The sequence below is a fragment of the Nelumbo nucifera genome, chromosome 5 (assembly GCF_055504915.1).
Source record: "Nelumbo nucifera cultivar China Antique chromosome 5, China Antique-T2T, whole genome shotgun sequence".
Classification (NCBI taxonomy): Eukaryota; Viridiplantae; Streptophyta; class Magnoliopsida; order Proteales; family Nelumbonaceae; genus Nelumbo; species Nelumbo nucifera.
In genome coordinates, this window is record NC_142653.1 from 71,004,703 (window position 1) to 71,021,372 (window position 16,670).

At 40.1% G+C, this 16,670-nt stretch overlaps 1 protein-coding gene across 1 annotated transcript in view; it reads left to right on the forward strand.

Annotated features, from left to right (window-relative positions):
* Positions 1-16,670, forward strand: part of ADL6 (dynamin-like protein 6) — a 46,214-nt gene that overhangs the window by 12,303 nt on the left and 17,241 nt on the right. Inside the window, exons 5-12 of the mRNA XM_010276692.3 lie at positions 701-762; positions 900-1,017; positions 1,299-1,641; positions 4,617-4,764; positions 8,361-8,462; positions 8,552-8,671; positions 8,911-8,994; positions 9,109-9,236. Coding sequence (XP_010274994.1) covers positions 701-762; positions 900-1,017; positions 1,299-1,641; positions 4,617-4,764; positions 8,361-8,462; positions 8,552-8,671; positions 8,911-8,994; positions 9,109-9,236 — 1,105 coding nt within the window. The remainder of the gene's footprint in view (positions 1-700; positions 763-899; positions 1,018-1,298; positions 1,642-4,616; positions 4,765-8,360; positions 8,463-8,551; positions 8,672-8,910; positions 8,995-9,108; positions 9,237-16,670) is intronic.

Consider the following 16,670-nt stretch of genomic DNA (forward strand, 5'->3'; position numbering starts at 1 on the left):
TATAAGATCTGATTTTAACTCTTCTCTTGTACCACCTTTTATATTTGTTAGTAGGACCTGTCTCAATCAAGCCTTCTTTTAAGCAGGAAAAGAGTTTGGTAACATGCACAATATAGGGTTTGCTTGGACAAGAATTATTATTATTTTTTTTTTGCACTGCCTTGAGCTCAGCAGTTTCTACCTTGTCACCTATATAACTCCTCCGGCCTAAGTCAACTCCCAATTTTCCAATTATCACCTCAGTACAAAGCTTCTCAAAGCCTTTAGCTGCAGAACCATTTTTTTATTGCTGTACCTTGACTGTTGGTATTCATTAGAGTACGACTAACTTCCAACTCTCTTTCATCACTGCAATCCGCAACACCTCTTCCCACCAAAGTCTTGTTACCATTCTCTTCCTCCTCTGCAACTACCTTCCCCTCGTTCCCCAAACCTGCATCCTCCTTCTCTTCTGCTTCCCTAAGTCATGTTAACTTTTACTTCAAATGCAACTTATTACATCAAATTTTTTATCTAGACTAGTGTTTAAAGACATTCCTGACTCTATCGACATTTTATATTACTATATAAAGGGCTTAACTTATATTATTCTTTGTTGATTTTTATTCTTGCTTCTCATTTGTCCATGCACTTCACATGCTTTATCTCTTGAATTTCTAACAATGCTGTGTTTTGACTGCCATTTTTTTTTTCTTCCCAGCTCCACCGTTAAAACTGATTGATTTACCTGGATTGGATCAGCGTATTATGGATGACTCATTGGTGAGTGGTTGCTAATAATACACTATTTGAAAATGAGGGGACTTTTTCAGTCAGTGTTGGGCTTTTGATGGATGCTGTTGGATGCCTTTTTGGCTGAATGTGTTGGCAGAGTTTCTAAATCTGTATGATATTTTCAGATCAGTGAGTACGTTGAACACAATGATGCGGTTTTGCTAGTCATAGTACCTGCTGCCCAAGCACCAGAAATTTCTTCTTGTCGAGCACTCAAAATTGCTAAGGAATTTGATTCAGAGGGTTGGTTGTTTTTTACCTTTTAGCTGAGTCTGTTATTTGAGATTGGCTTCAGTCAGTGAAAGTCAGTGCTCACACTGTTCAAACAGCCTCTCCCAACCTTGTATTGGGAATATCTCCCCATGAAATAAAGCACACAAGTACAAAGATATTCCCATTGCAAGGCTGCAAAGGGTGTTTGAACGGGCCTTGCACTGACCGAAGCTGAACTCCTGTTATTTTCTATATTCAAATATATAAATTGAAATTTTAAAAGCATTATGGAAACTACTTCTTTATGGTAGGTACTAGAACCATTGGTGTAATTAGTAAAATAGATCAAGCTGCTTCAGACCAGAAAATCCTAGCTGCTGTTCAGGCCTTATTGCTTAATCAGGGGCCACGGAGTACATCAGATATTCCATGGGTTGCTTTAATTGGGCAATCTGTTTCTATAGCCTCTGCACAGTCTGGATCTGTTGGCTCTGAAAATTCTCTGGAAACTGCTTGGCGAGCTGAGAGTGAAAGTCTCAAATCTATACTGATTGGAGCTCCTCAAAGTAAACTTGGTCGGGTGGCTTTGGTGGACACCCTTGCTCGCCAGATTCGTAAGCGTATGAGAGTCAGGCTTCCAAATTTGCTTTCTGGGTATGGACTTTTTTAACCTGTCCTTAACTCTTGCTTGTGGTCTTTGTTAATAGATTTCTAATAGATGTACCATCACTCTCATTTTGGTAGCATTGCTGTGGCATGGTTTAAAATGGCAATATATTTCTTGATATTTTCAAGATATATGGAAATTTCATTCCATGGGTGCCGAAATGAAATGTTAGTAGAATTGACACCAATAAAAAATATTACTAGAATTGACATTTTCCCTAGTTAAAACTTATTGGTGCTATGTTGTCTACATCATATTGTATTTCAACATGACAGGTTGCCAACAATGTTCCAGACATGTGTAGTATTATCATTACCCATCTAATGGAGATGATGACCACTTTGATCCAGCTAGAAATTCTTTTTGGATGTGATATTAAATCTATGCTTTTGATCTATTAGAACCATGTATACATTCTTTAAGTTTTAATTTTCTTGAATTTACTTTATTATGTAGTTTTAACTTAGTCTATAAGATGACTTTGTAACGTATTATTTTGTCCATTACTCCTAGCTTCTTGGTTTTGCTTGATTGTTTAAAACAAAATAGTAATCTAATACATGGTTCAAAGTATCGATACGTGTCTGTCTGTATCAGCCGATACGTATTGTGCCAATGGCTTACCGATACGTCCCTCCTGGGGTTGTATCGGGTCAGCCACCGGTTCAGAGGGTAGCTGGGCCTTAAATTGACCCCTCTGAACTGGTTTTGAAAAAAATAAATAAAACGTAAAAAAAAATACCGACACAGGGCGTATCAGCCCGTGTCGATATTTAGAACCTTGATCTAAAAGGGTGTATTTATGCTTCCTTTATCATTTTACAGAATATCCAGCAAGTTATTTCTGTGAGAAGATGTAAAATTTTGCAAGTTTCCCATGGGTCAATAATGTATTCTGCTGTATGTAGTACTTTTAACAACTAGTGACACTAAGACAGCCATTAAGTTCAACCTAATTCAACAAAGCATTTCCCAACTATATAGGGTGGCTACATGTAGGGGTGTAATCGAGTCGAGTATTGGGCTACTTGAGCTTGACTTGACTCAAAAGTTTGGAGCTTGAAACTCAATTCAAGCTTGATTGAGTTTCAAGTTTCCTACTCGAACTTGATTTGAATTGTAAATAAATTAATATTAAAAAATTATAAATAAATTTATATTGAAATTATTAAAAATACGAATATAGTAGGAAATGTGATTATAAATTTCTTTCTACTATAAATAAGTTAATATCAATAAATTAATATTTATTTATATTATAAATAAAAATATATTAAAATATTAATATTCTGTTATAAACTTGGTTTGGTTGTGCACTGCTTGAGCTGGGTATTACAAAACCCAGGGCCTTCAGGCATAGAGGGTGTCCTTTTTTTTTAATGAATGATAATAAATTTATTAATTCAGAAGCAGATTTAGAGTGAGTTCATACAACATCCCAGGGAGAGGCGCGAGCTGCAGCCCCTCCTTTAATCTTACAGGTATAGGGGGTGTCCTGAGAAATAAGGACAGCAACATAATCTCCTTATTCTCAGGACCAGTGGGAGTAGGGGACTCCACAAGGGCAGAAAACCTTGCTGCAGTACAAGGAATTCAGATTGCTAACCAACTTGGGGTGGAGCATCTCTTAGTTGAAGGGGACTCTCAGGTGGTAACGGGATGGATTTGTTTATTTTTATTTATTTTTTGATCAATAACATCAATTTCATTAAATTAAGAGAATAGAGGGAAAGGAATACAGAGGGAGATAAAATAACTTAGCTCCCCAAAAAACAGAAAACTTAGGGAAAGCAAAGAAAATTAAGAACTAGCCCAGAAAACAGCCTCCCTAGTCACTCCTTGCTTGGCCAACCCATTCTAAACCCGGATACTACCATTTGGGGCTACAAAGATCTCTTCAAAAAAGTAAAGTGGTTAACCAGCACTATGAGAGTTGAGGTAAAATGGGTTAGCAGGTCTCCTATCTCTATGGCTGATTCTTTAGCCAAACAGGGGGTTTCCACGGAAGACCTTTTTTGTGCTACTTTGTAAACTATTAGTAATCTGGAATTTGTACTTAACTAGCCCGGAGAGGTTGCAACTCGTGCTTCTACTCGGGGACTTTGTAGTATTGTCTATTGCTCATTAATTAACTTATTTCAATCATAAAAAAAAAGAAGCTCAAACTCAACTCGACTAACTACTTGGCTCACTTGAGGTCGAGTAGCTTGTAAGTAAGCTGCTTGGCTTGCTTATTCCCCTATGTGGATCAATGTTCTGAAAACTGTAATCGTATCTTAAATTGCAGAGAAAGTTGAACTGAACTGAAGCATGGATTGTAAGATTATTTTTATTTTTTATTAAGTTGTAAAAAAATTAAGTATTAGACATACTTGTATAGAATCCATATCTATCATATATGTACCTAAAACAATAGAATTTGCTACTTGTATAGAATCCTAAGATGATATAATCAAGTTTGACTTGGAAGTCAAATAATCCACATACAATGGCTCTTTGACCTACACATGATGGAAAATAAACTTAATTTCCTGTCTTAAATAATGTAAATAAATCAATTTCTAGCAAGGAACTAAATATAAAAAATGACAACGTAGAGAACTAATTTTAATTGAGTTTATTTGAATTGCAGTGAATCCAAGGAATTGTATAAATCATAGGGTTCAAACAAAAATTGTAAGGGTTTTGCAGAAAGGTATTTAAACATGAGATTCAAATCGGAACCCGTGGGATTCATTATTCAAATTGTGAATTGTATCATAAGTCGGAAGATTTTGACAATATTGACTTCGATTATGTTTTGCCATTTTGATCTGTTTAGTGCCATTTAGCTAATCACTAGATGATTAACATTTGAAAATTTCAGCTCATGACTCATTGCACTGTCATTGCACCCAGTTGGGTTCTTTTGTTTGATTCTTTTCAGTTAAGTTTGATTTCAACGTCCCATATGGAATTGCAGGCTTCAAGGAAAATCTGAAATGGTTGAGGACGAATTAGTAAGGCTTGGTGAGCAAATGGTCCATACTGCTGAAGGTACAAGAGCTATAGCTTTGGAGCTTTGTCGTGAATTTGAGGACAAGTTTCTCCAACATATTACTTCTGGTGAGGTAAGTGTTTATGTGTATGCTCACATGTTCAATATTTATTATGTCTTGTTTTGACAATAAATACTTGGTATTTCTGTCAGAGTTTTTTCAAGCTGCTGGAAAGTTGGAGGTTTGAGATCTCCAGTATCCATAGTTGTAGACAAATGCACAGAAATTAGGATTGTGAAATTAGAATTTTGAGAGGAGTGGTGAATATTGGAATTCATATGCATTTGGCAACAATTAAGATGTGGATGACACTTGTTTTTAGTCCTTGGTTTGTAGTGTCTTTTGCATCTCAATCACTTCCTTTGATCCAAGATTGGGGATTGCCAACTGCCAACTAGTGGAAATTAAATTGAATTTTGGTGAATGCTAATTTGGAAAATTAGATCCATCTGGTGATGATTTGTACTTCTAAAGGATCTGTGGAGGGAAGATTTTTTTGGTATCTTTTTGACAAACTGGAGGATTTTCAATGAAGACTAAAGGTGCTACTTGAGCAGGCTGGGCCAGGTTTATGGACAACCCAGGCCCAGCTCTTGAAACTGGGCATGAGGCTTGAACTTGCACTAAGCCCAAGGAAATGCTTGCTCTACCCAACCTAGCCCCAGCCCGAGCTGAAATTTCACATACTTGGGCTGGGCTTGGGTTGGCCTAAATGCGCCTGATGTGAATTGAAAAAAATGATTAACCTGCTATCTTCACCACACAACTGGCAGCAACCCAGCCCTCCAAAGGATCAAATCAAGGATATAATTGGATTCAAATGCTGAGTGGATTGTCACCCAACAAAAAAAATGTCAGTGTTTTTTTGGTAAACAACCAAAGTCAATTCAGAATTGATATAGTTACATTTCCGAGTCCATGTCCAATGAAAGGAAATGTGTATTCTTCTACAATGGTATAATGGTGAAACATAAAGAGTAGATCAGTCGTAATTTGTTCTAACCATATTGCGAATTTGAAATATAACAGGTTAATGCCTAATGCGACAAATCTCCTCTAAAAGTAGTAATACTACTGTGTATAAGGTCTGTGTCTATGTAATTCAACCCCCCACCCCCCCACAGACTGAGGACCGAAAATTCAGGCCCAGCTCATGCAAATCTTTGAGTCGTTCCAGTTTGAGTTCAGGTTAGGCTTGCCCATGTTGAACCTTATTAAGGAAGGAATTCCTCTCCCTACCACAAGGACTGGAAACTGGGCTCCTTGCTTAGTTTTGATAAGATTATGATGCTAGATGACTCTCACAGGTGGTACTTGGTTAGGTTACTTGACCCACTGATGGCTCTTGAGCATTATGTCACCTCATAAGAGAAACTAGATTGTTGGGCTCTAGGTTGAACAGATTATTCAGATGGTTTACGATCTGCAAACTCTGCCAAGAGAGGGAGATGGGAGGCCACAGCTGTATTGGGGGCTTTTAACCTGTGCCAGTTTGTAGCTGTCCTCCTGTCTTTGTAGTTTATTATACGTGTCTTTGTTATTAATAATATTGTGGCTATCTATACAAGAAACAACACATGTAAGAATCCCCTCCATAATAGTGATGGAAGGTCAAATAAAAAGGAAACTTCCAATTAATGATTCGAAAGTGAAGATATATAACCCAAATTTCAAGGTTTTGTATGAGAAGGTGAGGTTTTGGAAGTGAATAGTGTAATATGGCTAAACTTTGTAGTATATGCCCAAGGCTGTATTGCCTAAACTAGTAAGGTTTTGTGAGCTGCTCTTTTGTGGAGACTGGAGAAAAATGGGAAACTCATGTGCTGCTGTCAATTAACGTCTTTTTTGACGTGAAACTAGAGGAATCTATTAAATTCCTACATTTATTGGTGAAGCAGTGGCAGACTTAAAACAATGTGGAGATGGAACTGGGTGAAACTTTCTTTTTGAATTGTAAAGGGGGTGGGGGGGATGGGATTTGGGTAGGGGGTGTAAATGGATGAGTTGAGTTGGGTTAGGTAAGGGTTGAAGGCCAACCCCATCTACCAACACCCATGCCCATTACCACCCATATTTTTAACATGTACATGGGTTGGCAAGGGTAAGAACCATAGTTGTCAAGGCGACGCCTAGGCGACAAGGCGCCCTTTGAAGCTCGCCTCGCCTAATCGCCAAGCAGTTTTCTACTTCCTACTATAAAATACTTTTTTATTCATTCTTTTTTGTGAATATAATTATAAAATAGACATTATTAAACTAAAATAATCATTTTGTGTGTTTATATACTAATTTCTTTTTATTATTTTCTTATTTATTAGGGTTTAATCAATACAAACATTGCTAAATGCTGTATTGCATCCTCAAAGACTTAAAAATCTGAACCAATAAGTAAGGAAGAACTTAAAATTTTACCTAAAATAATCATTTAGTGTGTTTATATACTAATTTCTTTTTATTATTTTCTTATTTATTAGGGTTTAATCAATACAAGCATTGCTAAATGCTGTATTGCACCCTCAAAGACTTAAAAACCTGAACCAATAAGTAAGGAAGAACTTAAAATTTTATCTAATCAGCACATTTTCCTCTTCCATATATTCTTCTTTTACTTCTTCTTCTATTACTACTACTACCAATACTTTTTATTTTCTTCTTTTCCTATAACAAAAATAAGGGTTCAGCCCCTATATTTTTTGAATTTTATTTTCCTTCTTCCTTTTCTTCTCATGAATATGTTGATTTTCTATACTTTAGTATGGAATTTATACTTTTCTTATGTAAATCATGAATAATTATTATAGAAATATGGTTATGGTACTTAGGGAACTACCCTAGGATCTATGTTTTTAACATAAAAAAATCCATCGCCTAGGCGGCTAGGCGACAAGGGGCCTTCCAGTCGCCTAGCCTCACCTTGGCGCCTTGAAAACTATGGTAAGAACATGGATTTGAGTCTGAGATGGCCACTTTGTTTCAAAAAAAATAAGCCAGGCATTATATTTTTTGATAATAGGGGTAAACCCCTAATAGCTAGTCAAGAAGTGCATGTTTCCGAAGACAAAAACACCTGTGTATTTATTTATTTTTTCAATCTAAACAGTTTGGGCCAAAACAAAATTCTTCCTGTTTCAAAAAGAAAAAAAAAAGAAAAGAATAGAAAATAACTGTCTTAGGAGGATGGGTCTGCCTCATTGTGAGAAAGATGTGTTTTTCTTGCCTAATTTGTTTTGTGGATTATTAAGCAATTGTGGGTTCTGATTGCATAGTTGTATCCACTGTAATTGGATATTTCTTTGATCTTTTATTTTATTAGTAATTGTTCTAAAGCATTTTTGAGCTATTTATCTTGCAAATTAATAAGTTGATGTTGTTTTGTTTACCCAGAAATCAGGTGTGGGTGTGGTAAATGTGTTATCGATCACTTGGTTGTCCAGTTTTGAGGAAAAAGTGATAAATAATTGTTTATGTTATTCACAGTTTCTTCAACTACCATAAGTTTGTTCATTACAGCAAGTTATCCTTTCAGGATTTGTGTATGTGTTTGTGTGGGTTGTTGATCACTTTCTTGTTCAGATATTGGAAAATGTGAAGTGATAATTAATTAGCTATGTTATTGGCTGTTTCTTCAACTGCAATAAGATTGTTGATATAGCAAGTTATCTTTTCAGGGTGGTGGTTGGAAAGTTGTTGCAAGCTTTGAGGGGAATTTCCCTAGCAGGATTAAGCAGCTCCCCTTAGACAGACATTTTGACATCAACAATGTCAAAAGGGTATTTACCATGTTATCCAATTTGACCCTGTCCTGTCATATCTTTTGGATGATTTCAAGGAATTTCTCTAATTTTTATTATACTACTAGATTGTGCTGGAAGCTGATGGCTATCAACCTTATCTTATATCCCCGGAAAAAGGTTTAAGATCTTTAATAAAGGGTGTCCTGGAACTGGCTAAAGAGCCATCACGTCTTTGTGTTGATGAGGTAACTCCATATGTTCATAAACGTTAATAATTTTTTTTCCATCTTACTACCTCCATGGTTATGTATGATTTCATCTTATAAAACCTTGAAATATGCCTAAGACTGCAATTTCTATTCTTAAATGTCCTTTTATGCTTGCTCGCCTGGGCATGAGGAAGTCTGTAGGAGATCCCGGTCACATCTTTTCTTATTTCTGTCTTAGTACTTATTTGCATAATATTTGTTGAATATGGAAACAGGTCCACCGTGTACTGGTAGATATAGTTTCTGCTGCTGCGAATGCCACACCTGGTCTTGGTAGATACCCCCCTTTTAAGCGAGAGGTAGTTATTATTGTTTCTTCCGCAATCAAATTATTTTATGGGGTTGAAATTATCATATTAAAAAATGTGGTTGCTTTACTGGATGTTTTTTTTTTTTTTTGATGTCTATCACAGGTTGTGGCAATTGCAAGTGCTGCATTGGATGGTTTCAAAAATGAAGCAAAGAAGATGGTGGTTGCTTTAGTTGACATGGAGAGGGCTTTTGTTCCTCCTCAACACTTCATCCGTTTAGTACAAAGGAGGTATACTTGATGTGGCTACTGTTATTTGGGTGATAAAATCATAAATTCATATGTTTAGTATCCTCCCTAACTTTATGCTGGGACCACCCATGTGATTTGGTTACTGCATCTTGTCAAGGAAATGACTAATACATAATGTTTCTATCATATTGCAAATTATCTTAGAATTTGTTGTCAGATAACTGTATTTTCTGTCCCAGGTCTCTTTTTTAACTTTCTAGTGTTGTGTATGATAAAATATCTTAAAATTTGCCATACACAACTGCATTTCCTGTTTACAATCACCTTAGTTGCTGGTTTTGTTTTTAGTGTATCAGATAAGTGGTAATTTGCCAGAAGATATTTTTGGTAAACAGGGAATATCTGTAATTGATAGTGAAATACTACTCTTAATTGAAGGTTTACTAAATATCATTGTTATGAATTGAAGTCTCTATTGTATTTTAACCAAGAGTAGATAGGGTTTCCAATAAACTGGGTTTGCCCAAATCACCACCTTATCAAATATAGCTATTATTTTATTCTATATGATTACTATAGGTTTTGTAAGTGACAATATAAATAAATACATGGTGGTGGGACCTTTCAAGTACAGGAATATATTGAGGGAGATACTAAAATTATCTATAGAAACTGAAGCTCAATTCAATTGTACTCCCAGATCAGGTAACAATTTGGGTGACAGCTAAGCAAAATCTGGAGTTTCTAGAAACATGTATTGGAGTACAAATTACCAAGCTGGGGAAATGTAAATGGGGTTAACTAAATCTAGTATTTGTAATGGGGTGCAAAGGACAAAACCTGTAATATATATTAGTTTGACAGCTCTTACAAAGCAAAGTTTTAATTTCATACGATTTTCTTCCAATGATAATAAAAAAGGTTGAGACTTAAATCCATAAAAAGGACTGCATAGCTGAAGCCTGCCAAAGTATCAGCCTTTCAACCTTCCACATATATTTTCTATGGAGGAGGCTTTATCTCTAAAGGTCCTACCATTTTGTCTCCCTTCAAACTCACCATATTCCAAAGGATTCTTCCCCACTTGCTGAAACCTCCTTCTTTCCAAGCCGAGACCAAGTAGCTAGTACTTGGAAGTTGTTAAGGGCCCGAGAATAGGATCTCGTCACGGGTCGGTCCACGGGGAAAACCTCCTGTTTTCCCTTGTTCCTTCTTGCTCTTGATGAACCTATCTTTGCGCCTTGGTGATTTGTTCAAGAGATCACCAACTCTCCTAACTCACTTCTTAACTGAATATTCGATATCCTCATTCAATAATGGTGTCTCCTTAAATAGGAGATTACAAGAGTCCTAATCCTAGGGAGTCTCCTTGCTGAATAGGGAGACTTCCAGTTTTATCTTGCTAAGGATAAGATAAGTTAATCCTAATCTGATAAGCAACTAATAAGATAAGATAAGAACAATAGGATAAGAACAGAACAATAAGATATGAACAGAACAATAAGATAAGAACAAGCAAGATGATCTAATCTAATCTGGATGAGACTGCTGTTGCCGAACTGGGTAGGATGAGAATCATTGAATCACTCTTGCTGCTGGCGGTGGGTCAGGTTCCTATTGCTGTCGGCGACGATGATACTTCTTCCCGAGGAATGCGTCCATAACATTACTCCCCTCCTGGATTAAGAGCTTGTCCTCAAGCTCGAACTCCAGATACGTGGCTTGGAACTCTACCAATGGGATCTAGTTGGCTTCGGCCGATGGTAAGCTACCCCATTCCACCAAGACTTCAAGAATACCTCGATTGATATGAGTGCGGGTGAGAGCCTTAGGCTGGGGAACAAGTTTGCCTTCTTTCAAGGGTGGTAGGGAGGGGACTTGGTCCGGAGGAACACCCGTAAATGGTTTCAGCAAGGAGATGTGGAAAACATCATGAATCTGGCTATTCTCCAGCAATTCCAGCTGGTAGGCCACATTGCCAATTTGCTGTAGAACCTTGAAGGGCCCATAGAACTTAGGGGCCAGTTTCGGGGCAGCCCTGTGGCGCAAGGAGCGTTGCCGGTAGGGCTGGAGTTTTAACCAAACAAATTGTCCTGGTTCGAATGACAGTTCCCGGTGTTGCTTGTCATAGGTGAGCTTCATGCGGAGCTGGGCCTGCTGTAAGCGAAGGTGGACGTCGGCGAGGAGGGCGTCGCATTCTTGTAAGGAGTGATCAATTTCTTCCAAGCGAGTAGAACCGGGCTCATAGGACAGCAAGCGAGGAGGGTCCCGGCCATAAACGACACGAAAAGGAGTCATGCCGAGGGAAGAATGGTAGGCCGTGTTGTAACAGTACTCGGCCCAAGGAAGCCAATCCACCCACCGTCTCGGTTGATCCCCTACGAAGCAATGGAGATACATCTCGATCGTGCGGTTTACCACCTCCGTTTGACCGTCTGACCATCGGACTGTGGATGATAAGTTGAGGAGAAGGCCAGGGTGGTGTCGTGTAGCCGAAATAACTCCTTCCAGAAGGCACTAGTGAAAACCGGGTCCCTATCGCTGACGATGGATTCTGGTAACCCATGTAAGCGAAAAACATGCGTAAAGAAGGCGAGGGCAACTGAAGTGGCACTGAACGGATGTGATAGAGGAATGAAGTGGGCATATTTAGAGAAGCGATCTACCACCACGAAGAGGACCGATTTGCCGCCTACCTTGGGAAGTCCCTCAATGAAGTCCATGGAGATGTTGGCCCAGATCTGTGTCGGGATCGAAAGGGGCCGAAGGAGGCCTGCCGGGTGTAGGTTTTCCCATTTATGCTATTGGCATGTGGAGCAATTCTGGACAAAATCCCGAATAGAAGTCTTCATACCTTGCCAATGGAAATCAGCCCGGACGCGGCGTAGCGTTTTCTGAACGCCCTCATGGGTGGAGTTATGGATGCTGGTGATGATGGTGGAAATCAACGGGGAGTCTGGCGGAAGATGTACCCGACCTTTATATAGTACCAACCCGTCTTGAAGCGACCAATTGGAGTCGGCAGCGCCGGACTGGATCTTCTGGACCAGGAGCGACCATTTCGGAGACTGTGGCGTTGCCTTCTTGATGTCGTCTAACAGAGAGATCCAGGGTTGGGAAATTCCACACAGAGCCATCGCGTCTTCATCTCGCCTAGACAAGGCATCAGCTGCGCAATTTGAGGTTCCCGCCTTGTATTCCACCCGGAAATCGAACCCGAGCAGTTTGCTAATCCAATGCTGCTTAGGGGAAGTGGTGAGACGTTGCTCCAACAGGTATTTGAGGCTGTAATGATCAGTTTTGACAACGAACGATCGCCCCCACAAATACGGCCTCCAGTGCTGGACGGCTCGGGCTAGGCCGATTAGTTCGCGCTCATAGGTTGGAAGCTTCAGATGTCGGTCGGCCAGTCTGTGGCTGAAGGAAGCAATCGGGTGCCCTTGCTGCTGTAACACGGCCCCGATACCCATTCCAGAGGCATCGCACTTGACTGTAAATTCGAGAGTGAAATTTGGTAATTGCAGGACTGGGGTGGAAGACAGGGCATTTCTCAGTGTCAGAAAAGCGGCCTCGGCTGCGTCGTCCCACCGAAAGGAATTTTTCTTTAACAGGTTGGTTAACGGGGCAGCCAACAGTCCATAATTCTGTACAAATTTGCGGTAGTAACCCGTTAATCCGAGGAACCCGCGTAAGGCCTTGGCTGATTGAGGCTTGGGCCATTCCTTGATAGCCTGAATTTTGGAACTGTCAACCATCACACCTTGTCCGTGGATGACGTGGCCGAGATAAAGAACCTGTTGCTCCTCGAAGGAGCACTTGGACCGTTTGAGGAAGAGTTTGTGTTGGTGCAGGAGCTCGAAAATGGTCCGCAGATGGTGCACATGCTCTACCCATGATTTGCTATAAATGAGGATGTCGTCAAAGAATACTAAAACAAATTTGCGTAGATGGGGCTGAAATACCTCATTCATCAATGACTGGAAAGTGGGTGGGGCGTTGGAGAGACCGAATGACATGACTAAAAAATCGAAGTGGCCATGGTGGGTCTGAAAGGCAGTCTTCTTCACGTCATTGGGACCCATGCGAACCTGGAAATACCCGGACCTGAGGTCCAACTTAGAGAAGTACTGAGCACCACGAAACTTGCTTCCCATTTAAGTGGAATGTCATTGTGAATGCGCTGAAGTCCCATAAAATCGGGCCTAGGGTAATTAACCATTTGACTCCAAGAACAATATCGAACCCATCCAAGGAGAGTACAAATAAATCAGCAGAAAATAGTTCAGAATTGACCTATATCTGGACGTTCTTACAAATTCCCGGACTGTGAACTCTTTCACCGTTTGCGACGGCTACCTGTAGTTGTGGCCGGAGTTCCATTGGTAGTTTTAATACCGGTGATCGCATGGAGAGAGATCTCCGGCTCGAATACGACGAGTTCTTCTTCATCTTCCTCTTGCTCATCAACTAGGAGGCAAAAAAGCCTCTTGCACACCTGTGTCCTGCCGAGTAGAGGTCATCGTAGTTGAAACATTGGCCTCTCGCTCGGCGTTCTGCCATTTCTGCCCTGGTCAAATGCTTAATGGGTGGAGCGGCCATGTTGCTCCCCGCACTTGTCACCGATCTAGAGGTGGTGGTTGTGTGAGATCTCAGTTCCCGACTGGTTGCAAAAGAGGGGGTCACTGTCGTTGATTTTGGGGGTGCCCATGAGTTCGGTGGACGACCCATGTTGTAGGTCCCGCGGCTGAGCTGCAGCTTGCGCTTGAACGCGCGGGCTAAGTTCATGGCTGTAACCAAATTTGGGGGATTTTGCATTTCGACATCCACCCGCAGGGGTTCTGCTAACCCAGCCGTGAACATGTCCACTTGCTGGTCTGGTTGCACTGAGGATGCCCTCGCGAGGAGGGTTTGGAATTGGCGCTGGTATTCTGCCACCGTGCCGTTCTGTTTAAGGTTAATCAGCTCGCCTAGGGGGTTGCTGGTCAGTGGGGGTCCGAACCTAAGAAGGCAATAGGACTTAAACTGGGGCCAACTGAGCTCGGGTTCTTCTTGTTCTAACCGATAGAACCAAAGTTGTGCTTCCTCTGTTAAGTGAAAGGCGGTGAGACTTACCTTATCCTGGTCGTCTGTCCGTTGATTTTGAAAAAACTGCTCGCACCGGTACAGCCAGCCCAGGGGTCTCCGTTGCCGTTGTACGACGGAAATTCTAACCTGCTGTACTTGGGGATGATTACGGCTCCTTGGCTAACGAATTGCTGTTCGCCGGAAGACTCCAGCAGATCTGGTCGGCGGCCGCTAGTGGTTGTCCCCCCTTCAGTGTTCCTTTCCTTGCTAGAAAGGAGTAACTCCATCAGACGCCGCAGCTCCCTTACTTCGTCTTTGATCTCACACACTTCTGAACTGGTCTCCACGAGTTGGTGCTCGAGGTCGTGGACCCTGGATGGCAGCTGCTCCAGATCTCCCATGATGCCTTGCTCTGATACCAAGTTGTTAAGGGCTCGAGAATAGGATCTCGTCACGGGTCGGTCCACGGGGAAAACCTCCTGTTTTCCCTTGTTCCTTCCTGCTCTTGATGAACCTATCTTGGTGCCTTGGTGATTTGTTCAAGAGATCACCAACTCTCCTAACTCACTTCTTAACTGAATATTCGATATCCTCATTCAATAATGGTGTCTCCTTAAATAGGAGATTACAAGAGTCCTAATCCTAGGGAGTCTCCTTGCTGAATAGAGAGACTTACAGTTCTATCATGCTAAGGATAAGATAAGTTAATCCTAATCTGATAAGCAACTAATAAGATAAGATAAGAACAAGCAAGATGATCTAATCTAATCTGGATGAGACTGCTGTTGCCGAACTGGGTAGGATGTGAATCATTGAATCACTCCTGCTGCTGGCGGTGGGTCAGGTTCCTGCTGCTGCCAGCGACGATGATACTTCTTCCCGAGGAATGTGTCCATAACAGAAGTTCCACCCACTGAACCCCAAACAGCTGAAGAATGTGGTGCTAAATTGGATGACTGAAGCTTCACTGAATGAGAAGGTACTTAATACTTTCCTCATTCACACCACATAAGCAACAATTGTCGACAATCACTGTCCCTTTGGATCTCAAGACATCAATGCTAGAGATCCTCTCTTTGATTGCTCTCCATAGGGAAAAAGGAGACCTTGGAGTTGGAGGGGACCTTTTGATAAACCACCTCTCCATGAGCTATTGAGGTTGTAGAATATTGACTTCACTGAGAAATGGCCTAATTTGTTGCCATGATTCCTCCAAAGCTGATCATCAGAATGGTTGAGACTTGACCTTCTCCACTAGCTCAGTCTTTCTAGCAAGTGGATCCACATCCCAATCATTTACATACCTTCTCAGCTGAGGAATCCAGATTAGTTGGGGCTTGACCTTCTACTGTTACTGGTAAAATATATTAATAAATGCATGCAAATGTAGGCTCTTTAATTATTGTTCAGAAAAGAGGTGTAGGTTCTTCATTATGGATGATTTGGAATTTATCTTCATGATGCAGTTGATTTTAGTAGTTTCATGTATATTATATGGTGGTTAGTCTCCAGTGCACTGCTATTTACCACTCTGCTGTTAACGCAGTATAACTCTTTCTTTTTGATCATTAACAAATCAGAGTTACTATTTAATACTAATAAATTACAAAAATCAAGATCAAAGCGAACATATATTGCCTCATTAGAAGCGGATGAGTTCAAAGCACTCAACCCCCCGAGTAAAAAGATACTGCACATTAGATTGTTAGACCCCCGATAAAAGCATCTCAATTTGTTTGTTTTCTTGCAACAGAATTATCCTGAATGCTTTTTGCTCTTTTCACCCTTTTTAATGAGGTGATCTTTTTAGAGGACAGAGATCTAGCTTCCCTAATAAAATGATGGGACACCAAAAAGATCTTCATCCCTATGGTTGTTTTGGTTATACAAAGGGAAGTCTCGGGTAGTAGCATTACCCTAATAATCCAGTTTCCTCCTGTTTTTATCCACATAACATTCTATTAAATGTTGTTCCCAATGTTTGTCAAGAAGGTAATACATTGGTTTCCTTGTCTACATATGTGAGAAGCAATCATTTCCATCTAGAATTCATTTGCTACTTGGTAAATGTCTTCAATTGTAGTTCTGATCTTCTATGGAATCTTGAACTTCCCAATTATGCTATCACCATTTTGGATCCACTTTCTAATGGCATCCCCATAACATCCTATTAAATGTTGTCCCCAATGTTTGTCAAGAGGGTAGTACACTGGTTTCCTTGTCTACATATGTGAGAAGCAATCATTTCCATCTAGAATTCATTTGCCACTTGGTAAATGTCTTCAATTGTAGTTCTGATCTTCTATGGAATCTTGAACTTCCCAATGATGCTATCACCATTTTGGAATCACTTTCCAATGACATGTGCTGTATTTTTTTTTTTTTGAGAGAAGATAAAGTATAATTTCA